Source organism: Gekko japonicus, unplaced genomic scaffold (genome assembly GCF_001447785.1).
Source record: "Gekko japonicus isolate JY-2015 unplaced genomic scaffold, Gekko_japonicus_V1.1 scaffold148, whole genome shotgun sequence".
Classification (NCBI taxonomy): Eukaryota; Metazoa; Chordata; class Lepidosauria; order Squamata; family Gekkonidae; genus Gekko; species Gekko japonicus.
In genome coordinates this window covers 1,661,648-1,680,723 of record NW_015170892.1, presented here as the reverse complement: position 1 = coordinate 1,680,723, position 19,076 = coordinate 1,661,648, and the positions used below count along the sequence as shown (strand labels likewise).

Here is a 19,076-nt window from a genome sequence, read left to right as displayed (position 1 = left end):
ATTCGGCTGGCCCTTTTTCAGGTCCGGCGTTCTAGCGCGGAGCCTGAAAAAGGAGGGGTGGCGGCTCTGCAGGCTGTTTTTCAGGCCCGGCACTCCGGCGAGGAGCCTGAAAAAGGCAGGGAGGGCAGCTCAGCAGACCCTCCCTCCCCCCGTGGTGGTTGCAGCTGCAGCCGAAAGCAGCGGCGGCGGCCATTACTTTTTAAAGAGCCCCTAAGGACAGCTGGGAGAGCCAGAATGACTTCTCGCGAGAGGTGGAATTTGCCCCTATGAGTCCAAGGCCACCACCCTGGGGCTCAGGGAGGCAGGAGAATGTTGTCCCCCTGCGAACATTGCAGCTGCCGCCAAGAACAGCCTCAGCCAGGCAGAGATGGAGAAGAGATTTTTCCTGGGGTGCGTGGCTTCGTGCACCTCCGGGAAGGTCTGGGTTGGCCCTGGAGGCCTAGCGGAGGCTGCTGGAGCAGCCTCGGCCAGGTAGAGATGGGGGAAGGAAGCCGATTTACCCTCCTGCTTCTTCCTCATTCTGGAACAGAATGAGGCTGGAAGCAGAGGGTGGCCGGAAGAAGGGGGCGGGGCTTCACCATGTGACTGCCCCGCCCCCGTGCCTCTCTCCCAGAGCAATGTACCGGCGCGCTCCACCCCGATCCGAGGCCTGCAAGAGAGTAACTGACGTTTCTTGACCTTAGGAACAGCAGGAAATCTCATAGAGGAGAAGCACCTTAGGTTTCTTGCCCATTGTCTTGAAAACTGTGAAACCCACTCTTATCCCAAACATATGACGAGAACGTAATGTACCATTCACAATTAGTTCTTGACTGCTGAAACTTAATTCCCAAAACAGCAATTATAAAATTCACTATGCAGAAGTGCATAAATGTGTCCACCAACCGTTAATGTTTTCAATAGCAGTCAGTTTTAAAGTGCTGAAGAACATGTTCCTCTGGGGGGAGATCTGACAGAACAAATCTCAAGAGAAAACCATCTTTTTGTTGAAATAGATTTGGGACATACTGACTTAGGTGTGATTCCCATGGAAGAAAGAACTCTGTTGGTGCGTTCAGATGCGCCGTTTGATCTCGTGTCATGACAGTTCAGCAATGGATTTTATACGCACAATCACACAGTCAACATCTGCCTCCTCAGCCATTGGTTTCTGGCTCAAAACCCCTTTAACCCGGAGTATTTTGTTACCAGGTCCCAAAGTGGTGTTTTCTCAGCTCTCCTGTTTAAAGCCGCAGTTCCCCCTGTGTGATCGCTCCTTCAGTGTCAAGCCACTTCTGATGATTTAAACCCCATCCCTGCTCGAAAGCCCAAGGCTTCTGCTTTTCGGCTGCCATTTTTTTTGTGCGTCGGCAGCAGTGTTCCCTCTAAGCTGAGTTAGTGTGAGCTAGCTCACAGTTTTTAAACCTCTGGCTCACACATTTCTGTCTTAGCTTGGGAAGGACAGCTCCAGAGCAAACTGATTTATGCAGCGGCCAAATCGCTGGCTCACAACTTTAACACCAGTAGCTCACAAAGTAGAATTTTTGCTCACAAGACTCCACAGCTTAGAGGGAGCATTGGTCGGCAGTATGCGCATAAGCGGAGCTCCGCTCCCATGTTTTAAAAACCAACATTTAAACAGTACTAGTTTTGAGTTTGGGATCCCAAAGAGGCCAGTTTCAGGCAAAAAGTTTAAAGGGAAGTCTTCTGTCAAAGCAGTGAAATCACGGTGCTCTGCAAAACTGTCAAGCAAAATCCGTGGCTCTGCGCATGCGCAAGGATAAAGTTTTTCAATTCCACGGATGAACAGTTATGCGCACAAGCAAACTGAGAGGGGAAAAAACCCGACACATGCCCCCGTGTGATCGCGGTTGTCCAGAGTAATTTTTTTAAAAAAATTATCTTTAAATTTATACCCCGCCCTCCTCGAAGGCTCAGGCGGCTCACAAGGGGCCCGAATGCCCAAGTTAAAACATTAAAACAGTGCAGAATAATATAAAATAATCGCGTCAGAACCGGACCAGTTTAAACTGCACTCAGCACGCCGTCTGAACGCACCCTTAATGCGTAATTCAGACTGATGATCTCCCCCCAAACCCCACATGATGAAATACGCACTCTAGCACTAAGTGTAGTTCCTCCCCTATCAGGGGGGGGGAAAGACATCTGTGAAAACAGCTGGATGCAAAATTTAGCCCTGTATTCTTCTCTCATAATTAGTCAAGATCTGAGAACTGGATTTCTTGACAACTAATGGTTAGGCAAAGGTAAGCAGCTTTCAAGAACTGAGTTTATCCTGTACCCAGAATTTTCTGAGCTGAAGTGCTACAACTGCTGATTATCAAGGGGTCTTACTAACCATCTCCAACATCTGGTTGCATGTTAGAAGGAGGCATGGTTTGATGGTCAAGGATCACAGAATTTGCCCCAATTATAGTAGCTGTAATACTCTCATAAATATTTTTTTATATATTCTATTTATTGTTTTCTATTTATTGAGTTTTCATCAAATATAACAGAAAAAAGACACATACATTTTACATCCATCACAATATTAAAACTTAAATAAATATGTTAATTATGCATTTTATCCTAATCCTATTAACTCTAATAACTCAAGTACTGCGTGTATCAGGTTCATCTAACTTGCTCCATTAACAAGGTTTATAATATAACACTAACCATAACAACAACACTCTTACTCCTAAACCTTTCTTGGACTGGAGATATCACACTCGTGGAGCCATCCTATTTACTTAGGTAATTAAGGTCTTGTTTCCTGTTTGCTCTACTTGCAAAACCAATTAATTAGTGGTCATTCTATACTATAATGAAAGGGAAAAAAATGTTTTTGCTCTTCCACATACAGCAATGCCTGGGTCAATCTTTCTGTTAAACGATCTCTTAGACATCTATTTATAAACAGTTGATTTTCAAGTAGGCAAACCCAATATAAGCATAACTAATTTGTCACTCTTGTCATTTTGGCAAACGGTAAAAAGAACATAGAGTTTTGAAGAAAAAAATCTCTAACATGGGACATTTTTACCAAAACGATCACATGTATTGAAGTATTCTATTTACCTAGGAAGTTAACATTTTATTCTCTCCTTGTTCTCTGGGAAAATCAGCTGAGCCAAAGTATTAATTCAATAAAGGGCCTGGTTTTTAACATACCTATGTAATCATTCTTAGCCATTCTAGGCAGCATATTATCCATGGAGGAAGTATACAATTTTGAGAAATTATCTAACGGAATGCTTTAAAAATTATTATTATTATTTTTGTTTTCTTTTAAATTTCTAACTATATGAACTTAAGCATCACCATAGATTCTCCCCTCCCTTATCTTGAAATTACCTACATAGAAATAAATAATGCACACCTGTTCACTCTCTCACTTCCATCTATACCTAAGAAAACCATATGAAGAAGGGGGGGGGGGTAAAGTTGTAATACAAAAAAAGTCTAACAAAACCCATCCCACCAAGAATACTCTTCTCCCAGATTGTAAACTAACAAGGTATCTCACAATAACATTAGAGTCCTATTCTTTCATTTTCAAAAACCATGTATACCCAAAAAACAACAACAATAGTTCTACTAAAGCCAGGCATCACTTTTGTCTCTTGCCTCTTCTCTTTCAATACCCTCCATTTTCCTTTCAATCTCCTTTCAATGTCTCTCATCTTTGTATTCATGCAATTGAAAGTCCAAATCTTTTCTTCCATATTCCAGAAAGCTAATTTTCAGTCCTTTGTTTATATTCAGTTTCTTTACACAGCCGTTTTCTCTACTTTTTAGCTTTTTCTTGTTCATTTTTCTCCCTAGTACTTCTGATGAATGCCTTTTCGTTATCTCTTTTTCTAAAACAGAGTTCATTATTTCTTTTGGGTTGCCTCTTGAAACTTCATTAGCTTCCAGAGTCTTTTTTCCCATTGATACCGATTGCTTAACCACATGGTTCTTTTTGTAGAAAAAGCCCAGCAGGAACTTATTAGCATAATAGGCCACACCCAACAGCAGAAACTCATTAGCATATTAGTCCACACCCCTGACAGCACGGCTCATTAGCACATTAGGCCACACCCCCATGTTACCAGAAGTGTGGTTATCCAGCCACACCCACCTTTTGCTTGTTATTCTGTTTACCTTGTTTGTTGTCAAAACCCAGGGCTTTTTTGTAGCAGGAACTCCTTTGCATGTTAGGCCATATACCCCTAATGTAGCCAATCCTAATGAGTTTCTGCTGTTGGGTGTGGCCTATTATGCTAATGAGTTCCTGCTGGGTGTGGCCAACTTGGGAGCCAGCCAGAACTCCGTTCCTGTGCGTTCCTGCCCCAAAATAGCCCTGCTTAACCAGATGCTCTCTCACTTCCTCCTGAGAATCATCATATACCTCAGCAGAACTCCGAATATGTTGAAGCTGCTCTTCATTTTTCTCCGTATTTTGGCTTACACTTTGGTGCCTTCCAATCAAATCATTGCAAGCATCTTTCACCGCTTGTGCAATTTCTTTCAGCAAAAAGTTCTGAAACTGTTCACAAGTAAGGCTACCAACTAGTGTATCCGGGTCTAGCTCTTCATTATCACCCTCAGACTCCATTTTAAAATGCCGACACAGAAAGACTTTCAGTTTTTAACATTCATTTTACATACATTATTCTTTACTGCCAGTCATCTAGTCTCCGAATTAAGACTTCCATCCAATAGTAGCAGTTCAAACAGGACAAAACCAAATTTTTCTTACCCCTCCATTTTAGCACAAACCTCTTCTCCAAAACTTTTCAAAGCCACATTCTTATAGTAGGAGATGTCTCTTGGGGGTATTAAAGTTCATATCAACTCGATTTTAACTTGATCCTACGCAGTCTTTTATTTTCGTTGCAATGTACTGCTGAATCTTGTTAAATTAAATAAAATAAAAACTGGTGGTCGCTGTAAAGAAAAAACATGGCAGCCATGTTTTTTTCCGCATCTTCGTTCTTGCATCGGGGCAAGACGGCAACACCCCTCCGATTGCCATCAGCAGAGGTGGCCGAAGAAGTTCCTTGCCACTCCACTTCCCTCCAGGAAGCAGAGCGGAGCCCACCCAATAGTCAGGGGGCTCCAAAAGAGCAAAGCAGGGACGGGCGTCTCAGGAGTGATCCAAGATGCGACCGTCTGCAGCGCCATATCCCAGAAGTCCCCATACTCTCATAAATATTGAGTCCATAAGGCAATCATTACAATTCAGCAACCCCCACATGGATTGGTGTGTGGGTGAGCAAGAGAGAATGGAGTGATGGAGTCTAAGCTACTGTGACTATCAAAGTTTACCTGAGTAAATCACAACATTTATATGACACACACTCTATCTTCCACAGATATAGCATGTCATTCTACAGTAAATCAGTATTCAACATCGTTACTACAGGCCACATCACCAAAATCTTTTCTTACAATTAAACTCTGAAATTTGTCATTTGTAAGAAACTCGAAGAGACATATAAACCTCCCAGCTCTAACATATAAACAAACCACCTTATTTTCATAATTAACTAACAGCTTGTCAAATATGTAGTGTTAGTCAAGTAACAGTGAATAATCAGTAAACTGCAACCAGAAATGCTGCCAGTGACCTTACTTCCGATTATGGTCTCATTGTTTTACCATAGTACTCCCAAAAGACTGCATTTTTGGAGTTAAAAGCTTTCAAGAAATAAATGGATTCCTAGTTGTCAGCAAGTAGGTACTTCTGTTTTACAACAAGATTTAGAAATATATTGATAGCATTTGTCTTGAATTTCATAGAAAATAATCATCAAACACTTGGCGATGTTTTTTTACTTTACTCCTGGGAAAGCAAGGCCTGCACATTAAAGAAAGAAATGCAGGAGTGTTATTTTCTACCCACCTTCTTTTGCCATTTCAAAGGCTTTTATTAGAGTTTTGATGGCCTGTTGGTGTTCTTTATTTTGTAGCATTTTGTCTGCTAGTAATGTGTAAATCCTCCAGAGATGTTCACAGGCTAGTGTATTAAGAGTCCGGCCTGTCTCATCTTTCCATATGCGCCCCACTGTCAAGTGATAGAATGCTTCATAATGTTCTGCAGCTTTCAGGAACTGACCTGAAGAACACAAGTCAATCATAATTATGAGAAATGTACTTTACAAAATATTCTGGGGGGAAAAACTAACCATCATATAACACCCCCAACATATTATGTACTGATTAAAGATATCATACTTTATAATAAAGCAGTAGAAGTTATGAAAAACTGAAAATATTTCAAAAGTCCATTCCCAAAACATAAGGAAGTGGTATGTTCTTAGCTACGCTAGAGGAACATTGTATAAAAAAGGACACTTGGTTTGTAGATATGCTGGCATTCATGGTTTCGATTGGCAGGTGATATTTATAGAAATTGCAAATAAAAATTATTTCTGGGACAAATACATTATTCAAGAGACTATCTAAATAAAACTGAAATTCATATTTCTCTAAAAATCTAGAGATCATAATCAACACAGATCATTAACTATCAGTCTCTGGAATGCGTTCACTCTTGAGGCTCACCAGCAGTTTCCATATTGTCATCTAAGCATGATCAAAATATTTTTCTTTACCCAGGCTTTTAACTGAAGTCTCGTCTCATCCTTTTTCAGCTAGTTACTATATGACCTGCATACTGTTGTTTTATTACTGTTGCTGCCTTGAACTTTGGATTCTTTGTTGTGGTTTTATTAACAATATCATGGCTAGTTTTCAATATTTTTTATTCATGGATGTTATGAGCAAGGTCCAATTACAGGGCATAGAGACCAAGGCCTTCCCTTGATGCTGCCTCCTGGCACTGGTATTCAGTTTAGTGTCTCTGAGGGTTTGTGGAGGACCCTGCGCTTGCCTGCTTTGCTCTCTTTACCCCCCTCCCCCCGAGCCTTCTTTCTCTCACACACGCGTGCTTCTACAGCTCCCTCTTCACTACACTCCTCTGGCCCTCAAGGCCACGATCGCACACCAGCAGTCATGGCAAAGAGACATCCCATCCCACCCCATGCCCTCCCCTGCAGTGAAGGCAGCGGCGGAGGTCTGGGCGGGGGGGCACTCTCTGGAGGGAGTGGAGTCAGCTCGAAGCTGGCAGGGGCAGAAAGGCAAGTCAATTAAATTACCTTTAATGCAATTAGCCAGTGCCCCCTAAGAAATTAAAATGCCCCCCAACTTAAAAAATCCTGGCTGCAGGCCTGACTAACCTCCAACTTGTTTCCAGGTCCCATCCGGAAACACCAAGGAAAGAGGCTTTTTCCCAAATCCCTTTGGGTTTATAAAATAAAATGCATTGATATATTAAAAAAAAAAAGCCCAAGTGGGTCTCCCACCTGACAGGGAGTTTTGCGCCCCTAACGGGTTACCAGAATGGAGACTCTAAGGTGTTTGATTCCTCAGCCCGTAAAGAGGATGGGGAGCAGCCAGAGGGACAGCCTATGGTTACCTCTGTGCAGGCACGCTCCTTCAGGAGATTATGCCAGATACTTCCCAAGGGAAGGGCCATGGCTGAGTGGCAGAGCATCTGCCCAGTTGGCAGAGGATCCCAGATTCATTCCCTGACATTTCTGAGTGAGGGGAAAGATCTGCGCCTAGGACTCTGGAGAGCCACTGCTGGTATGAGTAGACAGCAGGGTGGAGCCATGGCTCAGGGCAGAGCATCTGCTTGACATGCAGAGGATCCTGGGAATCTGAGTTGGGAAATACCTGGAGATTTTTGGGGTGGAGCCTGAGTGGTGGGTGTTGCCTTCTGACACACTTCCGGTGATGTTAGGGGGGTGTCATATGCAAATGTTATGCTAATGAGTTATGCTAATGAGCTCCTGCACCTCTTTTTCTACAAAATGACTCCTGTGAAAGGGTATAGCACTGCTTACGATGGCACTGTTAATTCGCAATATTGTCTCTGCCATGCTGAAATGCTTGCTCACATGAATAGTAAGTAGTCACAATTAATGGCAACAGAAACATCATTTCTCCACTGGGAAAACGCACACACACACAATCACAGACGTCCCTAGCAGTGAAGCAACTACATCATCTGTTCCCATAATATATTTACTAATCCAAGCGGGCATTTGGGGATGTTAAGATGTCTGAGAGTATGAGAAAATTCACCCATACTCTCAGAAGCTGTTCCTGGCCTTCTGAATTATCTGATTCACATAATACATCTGGTCAACTGAGAAGGAAGTTGGGGATGATTAGAACAACTTGCAAAAATAAGACAGCATGTAATATCTGTATCAGATTTCTGAGAAAGAAAAGCATGGAGAAATGGAAAAATAAAGTTGAAGGCAATTTTGAACCTGGAACTATAACCTTGCCTGTCTCCCCACTGTTCATTTTTAGAGCAAACTATAAAGACTTTTCTCATGAACTTAGGACACACATAAGAACTCAGAAAAACTGAGTTTTCATAGCATCGCAAGCACATTGTGGCATTTTTTGGGTTAACATTTAAAATGTATAATTGATTTGTGCTAAATTCGAAAAGCTAATTGAAATGTTAAATACTACTACTGCAATTGCTTTGTAAGTACCTACCGGAACTTAGATGTGTTTAAGCATTACATTTAATGACATATTAGAAAAAGATTGAATCTTATTAGGAAGCAAAAGCTACAAAGTACCCCCAAATCCAAAATGCATGGTTCTACATTTTCAAAGCTAGCATTTAAAAGAAGTCAGTGATCTGCAGCAAAAATGATGAGTGAAGGGAAAATGCAAAGTATATCCCAACATCTGAGCAACAAACCAATACAGAGTTAGATGCACTTAAGCCCAATTGCTTCTCTGTGCATAAGCCTTTGTGGGATAGTGGTTCCACTGCATAAAGAAAATCTGTAAAAAAAGGTTTAAGTATGTAACATAAATGCAATTCACACTGTCATTTAAAAAGGATCTAGCTATTCAATTTCCCCAAGCAATGGTTTTCAAAATTGCAGTAATGTAACATAAATTTCAAATTAAAATACAGCAGCACTTCTCATACACACTCATGAGTCAACAACAAAAGCTAAAGCATTGCTAAAAATAGTCAGAATTTAACAGGGCCCTAGGATACAGCACCAAATTAACAATCAGCAATCAATTCTTTTTAATAGCTGAAATGACGTATAACTATGTGTTTCTTTCAATAGGGGGTCCCATTCCAAACAATTATATTAATGCAAACACATCACATTAAAATGAATTAAATATCATAAATCATTCATTTTTCATAGAAATTAGAAATGGGAGTACAAAAGATTTCTGTTATTCTCTTAAATAATGTTATTTTTTTAAGAATCTAATAGTTGATACAAAAACATCCTTCCTGGGCCTTTTGGGGATAGGTGGAAATGGGGTAGGGGTTAAAAAGTTTGCATGCCATAAATGGAAAACACAATCCAAACATATATGTCCATGATTTTTTAAAATACTATTCTTTTTTACACTTATTCTGCCTATAGAACAACCTATAGAACAACCCCAAAAGTGTATATTTTATGAAGTAAGAAATCTCTTAGGCAAATATGAACTGAAAAAAGAGAATATATAAGATCTCTAACATTTTACACTATTTTTGAACAGGAAGATTGACTAGATATTAACACAAATGGGTTTAAATGTGAAGCTGCCATAAAAGCAGGCACATAAATGTAATTCTCCCAGACGCTATTTTGATGCACATTTTTGATTCCATGAATATTTTATGAAATGGCCCAAACTAAAGCCATATAACATTCCTGCATTACTGATGCTTGCGCCCGTAAGCTACAAACATTAGAGGCATGATTGAATGCATTAAAATGAACTCATTCAGCAGCACATTGATTACCTGAAGGTGGGGGAAGCAAAAGAAGAGTTACTCCACTTAAGAAAACAGTACACAAATTTGAAGTTTCCGATACAGAAAAATAAAGATAGGTGATTGCATGAATGTTATATTAAACAAGTAAATAAATGCAAATATGTCTTAGATCTGCAAGATACAATCTGACATTAATTAGAAAAGCTGTTAATTAGGTACAAAGATTGCTTCAAGAATTATTCAGGTAATTTAAAATGTCACAATCTGCAAGATACACTGAACTGACCTGTTCTAGCTTCATTTCTCAGCAATATTGAGTGCAGCTAATTATTTCCTTCTCTACTAGACTTTATGTGAAACTAAACTAAACTAAACTAAACTAGTGAAACCAAAACAGTTGAAAACAATGGCATAAAAATAACCTGAGAAGCATATCAAGCTCATTTATTTAGCAGCCCCCCCCCCCAATAGCTAGAAAGCACATTTAATTTTATATTGTCAACACTGTATGGGAATCTTGAAGAAAGAGGTAAAGTATAGAAACACAATAACATTTCATGTACACTATTTATTACAATTAAAGCAAGTACTACTGAATCAATATTCAGTAGTAACAAAGAAAGATCACTATTAACTGATAAAGTCCTGAATTCAAGTTAACTGGCTGAAGTATTTATATTCTATCTATTCACATGCATAATTAGTGCATTCTTGCCTACAAGTTTTTTTATGCTTATGCAAATGACTAAGTTCTTTCCAAGTGGATTCAACTTATATTTCCTGCTACAGAAATAAAATGTCATATTGAATTGCCAGCCCAGATAATGTTCATTAAAAACTCATATTGGTAAAATCAAGATTGTATACCTAGGGTATTTCTAAATGCATGAAATCAAAACACATTAAAAGATTTCTATGGAAGTGCAAAGCAATACAAAGAGAGAAGTTAGTCTTGTGTCAAGACAGTCTACGCAGCAGACCAGTCACGAGCCAAACTACAAAGAAAAACTCATCACAAATTTTGCCCTGTTTGTGGTGTGAACCATTTGTAACGGGGTTACCATCACAAACTTCCACAAACTTTTAAAGCAGTAAACGGATAGAGCAGAAAGCAAGGATTTAAAGGGAGTCCTGCTTTCTGTTCTCAGAGAAAACTGCAAAAACAGGTGAGTGGCAGGTAGCACCATGCTCCCTGCTGCTCAACTGTTTCTGGCTTTCTTGTGCAGTCCCTTTACATTTCAAAGGAGTGCACAAGAAAGCCCTCAAAACAGCTGAATGGCAAGAGCGCCTGATCCCTACCACTCAGCTGTTTTTTGGGCTGTCTTGTGCAGTCCCTTTAAACTTTAAACAGCTGAGCGGCAGAGTGTTCCTGCGTGGTTTGTTGCACCACCACAACTGCAGTCCCTTTCAACAGGGTTTGCAGGGCTGAAAACTACAAACCGATTCAGTTTGCCAATGAACCTCCCATTTCAGTTTATGGTTCAGCCACGAACTACAAACCAACACAAACCACATTTTTTCAGTTCATGCCCATCCCTAGTCACCTTGACTACAAATAAGGTAAATAAAGAAACAAATAAATAATGAGGTGATGATGCTGAGGAAGCATTGGGTCGGCAGGCAGGTCAAAAGACAAGTAGGTTTGTGTAGCAACAGTCTGATCTTCTCTGGGCAAGATGCAGCTAAGAGTGAGACGCCAGGCCAAAGCATGAAAGGCTTTTGAAAGCCAAGTGAAAACTCCATTAACCCTTTGTGCCACCTGCCAACTGTTGCACAATCAAACATCTGCACTAGTTACACTCAAACATAGGAGACAGCAGGGCCAGGTACATCCTCTTTTGGACATCTGTCACAGTATTATAGAAAGTAAGGTGCTTAGGTCTAATTGCCAGAATGCGTATTTTAATTCAGAAATGCTATCAGGTTTGGCCATTGAAAACTGAAGGAAGTTAGGGACACAATCCAGTTTAGCCGAGTCAAAACCTTGTGAATTGACAGGGAGAAATTTAAGTACCTACATCTTACACTATAGATTTAAGGACAAGCTTAAAAGTGCTTCTCTTTGGCTGGATTGTACCATAGCGTAGTTTTATTAATTTATAATAATTAACATTACAACCCTTGAAAAATTAGCAATTTACACTGTTTTTCTACAGACAAATAATTGGGCATGTATTTTGCAGCAGTCCCACTGAAAAAGCCATCTGTAGCACAAGAACTTGCCAACTACTGCCAATAAACTTTGTCTTTCCAAAGGTTTATTTTGTATAACAAGAACAGAAGGTTCTAATGGAGAATTCTAAGGCCTTGTGAAGCTTTGAAGCAAAAGAAGAAGAAAAATCAGTTCAGGATGCTTTGAATGAAACTTCGTGATCTCAGTACTACTCATTAAGCAGTAAATAATTAAAATACCATGGAAATAGATAGGTAAAATACAAGCAGCAGTGTCAGTAACAGACTTAAAAGAGAAAAGTGGGAAAATGAATTTTAAAAAAGCAATGAAATAATTCATTTGAAGTTTTAATAAATTTCATTTGCAGCCTTGTTTAAAGATATATTAGACTTTGGGGATGGAACCTAATTATGATCCAAATGGGCACCTGAATTTTTTTAAAACAGAATTTCCTCTTCAGAAGTTACTGCTGGAAAAACCCAAACCTCTTTCTTAACTCGCACAAGTTCAAAAAGAGGTTTGTGAATTTAGTTTAAGAGTAGTTCAGAGGGAAACAGTGTGGAATTCCAGCCCCCTATCCAGTTTCCCTTGAAATTGTTCTTGTGTCCACCAAACTGCCTCTTGAATTCAGTTGAGCTCAAAGCATGGCTTGGAGATTTAATGGAGGCTAAAATGGATAACACAATTAGGCCTATATATAGTACGTGCCTGTAGTATCTGAATTACAGACTATATTTTTCCACAAAAAGATTCTTGGACTTTGCCTAGAGTTTTAGGAGACAAACATTCGTGTTTAACAATGTATCTTTTTTATTTTAAATGTTATATACATATTATCATGTACATAGCAGCTGGAATATCTAATAACATGTTCATAAATAGTCGATCTGAGAATAAAGGTATCAATACTGTGGATGAAGATTTTCCAGTAACAGAACATGCACTGGACAGAAACAAACTATGAGTTGGATCCAGACTAAATTAGCATTTAATGCTGTTTCCCCCTTCCTGCTGCAGATCCCCTTCATGTCAGTCCTCAGGGTACCATAACCCTCAGGAACAGCATTTCATGGAGATCAGTGGGCTGCAAAGGGGGAGTGGCATTTTCTGCCACTGGAAAATTTTGTCTGGATCAAAGCCAACGTGATGTCCAGATCAGCTAAAGGATGGGGTCATTTAGAGCATGCACTTATCCTTTCTTCTCAACAGCCATACTAGAGATCCCATTTCCTGCTTACTCAGGACAGAGACAGGTATGAGAAAGCTGGAAATGAGATATGAGAGTCAGAGGAGCGAAAGAGAAAGTTAGACCTTGAAAAGTAAGTAGGCACTTTTTTGCCTTGAACCACAAACACCTGCCTCCAATCTGATCTCTTAGCTCACAAAACAGGTAGGGCTGTGTTCACTCTGGTAGAGACAGAGACAAAATGTATGGCATCCTCTCCCCAACACCTGGGCTGCTCCATCTTTTCCACCCTCCTTTGAGATGATGGCAGGGAAACCATTGTTGTCATGAAGAAAATGGAACAAAATGCTATTGCATATCTGCTTATAGGTACAAGCTAAAGAGTATGTTATTACTTATACTACAACAATTTTACCAGTTGACTGTTCCTTTCTGGGCCAAATTCAAGATGCTGATTATTACCTATAAAGCTCTTCATACTCTGGGACCCACATACCAGAAGGATCACCTCTCCCTTTCTCAGAGCCACATGCCAGATGAGCTCCTCCTTGCAACAGGGATTGCACATAATTCTTTCTCACCATTGTGTTTGATCTGCACTGGCAAGATATCACATCTTTTTCAGTTTCTGCCCTTCTCATCTAAAACAAACTCCAGGAGAAAAAGCTTATAAACATGATATTCTCCATTCAAATGATTTTCCATTTTCGCCTATGACATGGCAAGAGGAGTCTACTTTTGTGACTTCTAAAAGGATTACCTGATCCTTCCTTTACTTCAGTGACAGCATGGCAAGGAGGACAGATCCTTTTCTCAGGCCTTCTATACTAAGGAGCAGCACTGTCATGCTGCGTCCAGCTGAACATCTTTTCCTTTTAAAATGCAGTTCAGACTGCAGCCCCTAGGTACACAGGGAAGTCTGGGCATAGCTAAAAGCACTAAGAGTGATTAACACATGGAATTCACTGCCACAGGAGGTGGCAGCGGCTACGGCTACAAGCATGGATGGCTTCAAGAGGGAATTAGATAAACCTATGAAGCAAAGGTCCATCAGTGGCTATTAGCCACAAGGTATAGATAGGAACTCTCAGGCTGGGGCAAGGGATGCTCTGTATTCTTGGTGCTGGGGGGGCAACAGTGGGTGGGCTTCTAGTGTCCTGGCCCCACTGCTGGACCTCCTGATGGCACCTGGTATTTTTGGCCACTGTGTGACAGAGTGTTGGACTTGATGGGCCATTGGCCTGATCCAGCATTGGCTTCTCTTATGTTCTTATGTTCACTCTAGGATCAGCTAGACTTCCCTTACTTTAAGATTAAAGCAAACTTGCATAACAGATCATACAACCAAGCCAGCATGCTGAAAGCTGCTACAGTAATTGCTGGCCTGTAGGTCATTTTCTCTGTCTAGCCTTTCTCTCTTCCTTTCCTTGCACCCAGCTCAGCCAGATCTTGCAAAGCAGTAGTTAGGGTGTTACAGCAAGATAAAACCTTTCCCTCTCTTAATTTCTCTCCCTTTTTTCCATGTTTCTCATTCATATCTGTCTCTATCCAATTTTCCCTGTCCACCCCACCCCCATTTCAATGTATTTAAGAGTTGTATAGTAGCAAGCCTTTGTTAATACTATGAACAGAAGGCACTGAGTTTGCTGGGAACTGTACACTGCATTAGTTCTGCTGGCCTTCCAACCCGCCCTCCCCCCTTGGACTGTGATTCTGTGCCTGACATCAGCTGGCATTGCCACAATGGCCCTGGGTTTGCTGAGCACTGTACATTACGTTGGTTCTGCTGAGCTTACACACACACACACACACCCTGCTTGGATTGTGATTCCGTGCTTGACATCAGCTGGCATTGCTAGAATGGCCCTGGGTTCTGCTGGGCATTCTGTGATTGTACTGGTACTGCTGGGTACTTTGTACATTGCACTATAGTTCTGCTAGGCTTGCAAAAATACCCCCCCCACACACACACACACACCTTCAGTTTCTACTCCAGAGATTCTCTGGTTTGACTTTAGTTCTTTGGAAACAATGGAGGATGGGTGCACCTTTTTGGGGGGAGGTTAGTGTGATCACTATTTTGTGATGCTTTGGCTAATGTTAGTAAAAATTAGTACAAAGGCTGACTCCTAGCTCTCAAATATGCCTTGTAGATTATTGGGATGCTCAGTTCTTAGGCTTCAAAATGGTGAGCAGAAGCCCTCCCAAGTGCCTGCTCAGAACACGTGTGGTGTGATGGAATTTTTTTTGCCATCAAGTCACAGCTGACTTATGGTGACCCCATAGGTTTTCAAGGCAAGAGACATTTGGAGGTGGTTTGCCATTGTCTGCCTCCACATCAGCCCTAGCCTAGCCTGATCTTGTCAGATCTCAGAAGCTAAGCACGGCCGACATGGAGGCAGGCAATATCTACAGAATGGTTTTATCCAGCAACCATACTGGCATCCTGTGTCACTCTTATATTTTAGTAAACACATTTCATATGTGTTGTTAATATATTTTGATTTACAATTTTGTTGATTCTCAGAATCAAAGTGTCTGCCTTTATTTTACTGACCACAAGAAGTTAAAATATACACTCCACTGAGTGTAAATAGTACAGCACACACCTGGTTTCCTAAAAACCTAGCTTGTGATTGATTTCAATCTACTGAAATCTACTGATACCCTAGGCAAACCAAATTCACTCCTGTTCATACTATCATCCTTACCATTAAAAACTGTAAATGAGAAAGCTATGGCAGGTGATGGAAAGCTGCTCTTTTCCCACCCATGTCCCTGTCCCTCTCTGAGCCCAACAAATGCAAACCAATTATTTTTTGCTGAATTTTAGCCTCTGGTCCTTGGTTTAAAGGAACTATAGTATAAGGAAAAGGAGAACATTTCTCAGGTTTCACCCAGCCCCTTCTAGGATATCTGCACTTCTGCTAACAAATTGGCTTAGTAGAGATTTCTGTAAAATCTGCCATAATGGGGATTCTGTTCAATGCAAACATTAGTTTTCATATATTAAAAATGTAAAAAATATTATTTTATACTATGAAGAAAAGACGGATGCACGTGATTGTTCCATGACAAATCCTTCAAATCTGTTAAAGACCCAATGAAGTTTAGCCCTTGCATATATCTTTAGCGTGGTTAAGATAAAAAGGATAACCAAATATCAACATATGTACTATTTTGTCATGCCATGTACAGTACCATTTGTAGATTTCAATATACTGTTCATCTAAACTGGAGATACAAATAATCATTGTAGAATCAATTCAAGCTAATAACTGTCAGTTCAATATCTACAGCAATATATTATTTCAATGTAATAAGATTACATCCTTTATCTTGAAAAAAATCCTGTGCTTGCATGGAGATGAACTGAATTATCTAATAAGTCCTTCAATCATGCTGCTCTTCAGACTTGTCATTCTGGATTTATGGGTGCTTCCCTCTGGCCATGGAATGGCAGGGAAATGCACCAGAGTCAAAGATATTCCACATTAACATACTGCAGAAACTCTCACATTGACCTCTCAAGTCAAACTTCATTGGCTAATTAAAATGGTTATAGGTTTTAAAGTAACAGGAAAGATGAAACATAAGTTACAGTAAAGGTTTGTGTGTTGATAAAAAGGTAAAGGTAAAGGTTCCCTTGCTCGAAAGCCAGTCGAGTCCGACTCTAGGGTTGCGGTGCTCATCTCCGTTTCAAAGCCAAAGAGCCAGCGCTGTCCGAAGACGTTTCCGTGGTCATGTGGCCGGCATGACTAAACACCAAGGCGCACGGAACGCTGTTACCTTCCCACCGAAGTGGTACCTATTTATCTACTTGCAATTTCTTGCTTTCGAACTGCTAGGTTGGCAGGAGCTGGAACTAGAGATGGGAGCTCACTCCATCATGCGGCACCCGGGTCTCGAACTGCTGAACTACTGACCTTCCACAGCCTGCAGTTCAGCGTCTTAACCAATTGAGAATAAAATTTTAAAATGAGTTTTGAATAGGGTATAGTATCTGACTTTATCTAACACTAAAAACTGTTTGAAAAATGGTAGCACAGAGTGCCTTGAGTCTTAGGGGAAAACAGACTAGAAATATAATAAATAGATAAATAAGTGTGATGTCAAAATCTTGCTTTTGTAAAACATTTACAATTGCAGGATTGTAACAATTGACTCTGAATGCCTGAATACCCAAAATGTCTGCCTACATTATGCATCATCAAAAGGGCAAAGCTGGCTCTGCAATGAAGCCAACTCAGGTATTCCTCTCAGCAATAAATTTAGGATTAGGATGACCAAATCCCACTTGTCCATTTTCAGCCTCCTGCTATGCCTCATCAGCCTCCCACCTTGCCAGTAGTGCATCCACAAGGAGGTAGATCAGATAATCTTTCCTACTCCTTCACAAACATTACAGTAAGCCACATGTCCTATCGAGCTTCCCAAACTCCCATTAAATTCTTTCCTCTCATGAGAGTTCCACTACCATTTTGATGCCCTTACCACACAGCAAGCAATCATGAAAGGAAGCAATTTTGTGAGAGTTTGGAAACTATGCCTACTTGCTGTATTGTTTCTAAGGAGGTCTGGGATAGTAAGAAAGTAGGGATGGTTAGGTGCTCTGACTCTCCAGTAGAAGTGGAAGCAACTAGCTTCAGGCAGGACTCTGAGTATGCCCATGACATCAAGATGCAAAGCCAAGCTACTTCAGAGCTTCCTCAGAAGTGGTCAAGAAATTAGAAGAAAATGTATACAATATTGTGTCATAATTGACCTGAAGTGTGAAGATTAGTATGTGTGCTTAACGTCAGCAAACTTCAGGTTTTATTTTTCCCACTTTTTAAAATTGATGACTGAATGATGAAGGAGTTCCCAGACACAGCTTAAGTTTTACCATCACCAAGCACAATTGTGGTCTCATGCCAATTGGTGGCCCCACACAACAATCATTTTGGCGGGCAATTTCCCAAGACCTATCTTTCTGCTGCACTGAAGAAGTTCTTTACTTCTACCTGCTTCTATTCATGCCTATCAACTATTGCGTCCCACCCACCTTCATTATGTAGGTTGCATGGCTTATAAAGTACAGAAGTGATCATGGGATAGTGAAACCTGAGGCATCTCCCCTTGCACTTACTACAGCACAAATTAAGCAGACAGTGGAGGATGCCATCAATTCCCTCTCAGCATGAAAACAGATGAGGTCAATCTGGATCATGGGATGGTGACAGGTCCCTATCTACCAAATCCCAATCAAACAGAGAAAAAGTTGTAATCAGTCCATAAATGTATTCATCAGTATCAGGAGAACTGAAACTAAGGCAGACTAGGGGTTGCCAATCCTCGTGTTCCAGCAAGTCTCCTGTGTTTCTGATAGCTGAACTGAGAAACCACAAGCTTAGAGCTGTCCCTATCACTGTACACCCTCAAGTGAGACAAGAACTCGTGGGCACTCAATGAAATTGCTGAGCAGTTGGGTTAGATCCGATAAAAAGAAGTACTTCTTCACCCAAAGAGTGATTAACACCTGGAATTCACTGCCACAGGAGGTGGCAGCGGCTACAAGCATGGACAGCTTCAAGAGGGAATTGGATAAACATATGGAGCAGAGGTCCATCAGTGGCTATTAGCCACAAGGTATAGATAGGAACTCTGGGGCAAGTGATGCTCTGTATTCTTGGTGCCGGGGGGGGGCAACAGTGGGAGGGCTTCTAGTGTCCTGGTCCCACTGATGGACCTTCTGATGGCACCTGGTATTTTGGCCACTGTGTGACAGAGTGTTGGAATGGATGGGCCATTGGCCTGATCCAACATTGGTTTTTCTTATGTTCTTAACTCTGATGGTCAAACAACTGTCTCTTCAGCATCTTGTAAAGATGGAGAAGCCAGGTTAGACAAGAGCAAGAAATCCCAGAGCAGCTAGATGC

At 40.8% G+C, this 19,076-nt stretch overlaps 1 protein-coding gene across 1 annotated transcript in view; it reads right to left on the bottom strand.

Annotated features, from left to right (window-relative positions):
* TTC29 (tetratricopeptide repeat domain 29) overlaps positions 1-19,076 on the bottom strand; it is a 120,211-nt gene that overhangs the window by 57,021 nt on the left and 44,114 nt on the right. Inside the window, exon 5 of the mRNA XM_015418455.1 lies at positions 5,876-6,088. Within this exon, the coding sequence (XP_015273941.1) occupies positions 5,876-6,088 (213 nt within the window). The remainder of the gene's footprint in view (positions 1-5,875; positions 6,089-19,076) is intronic.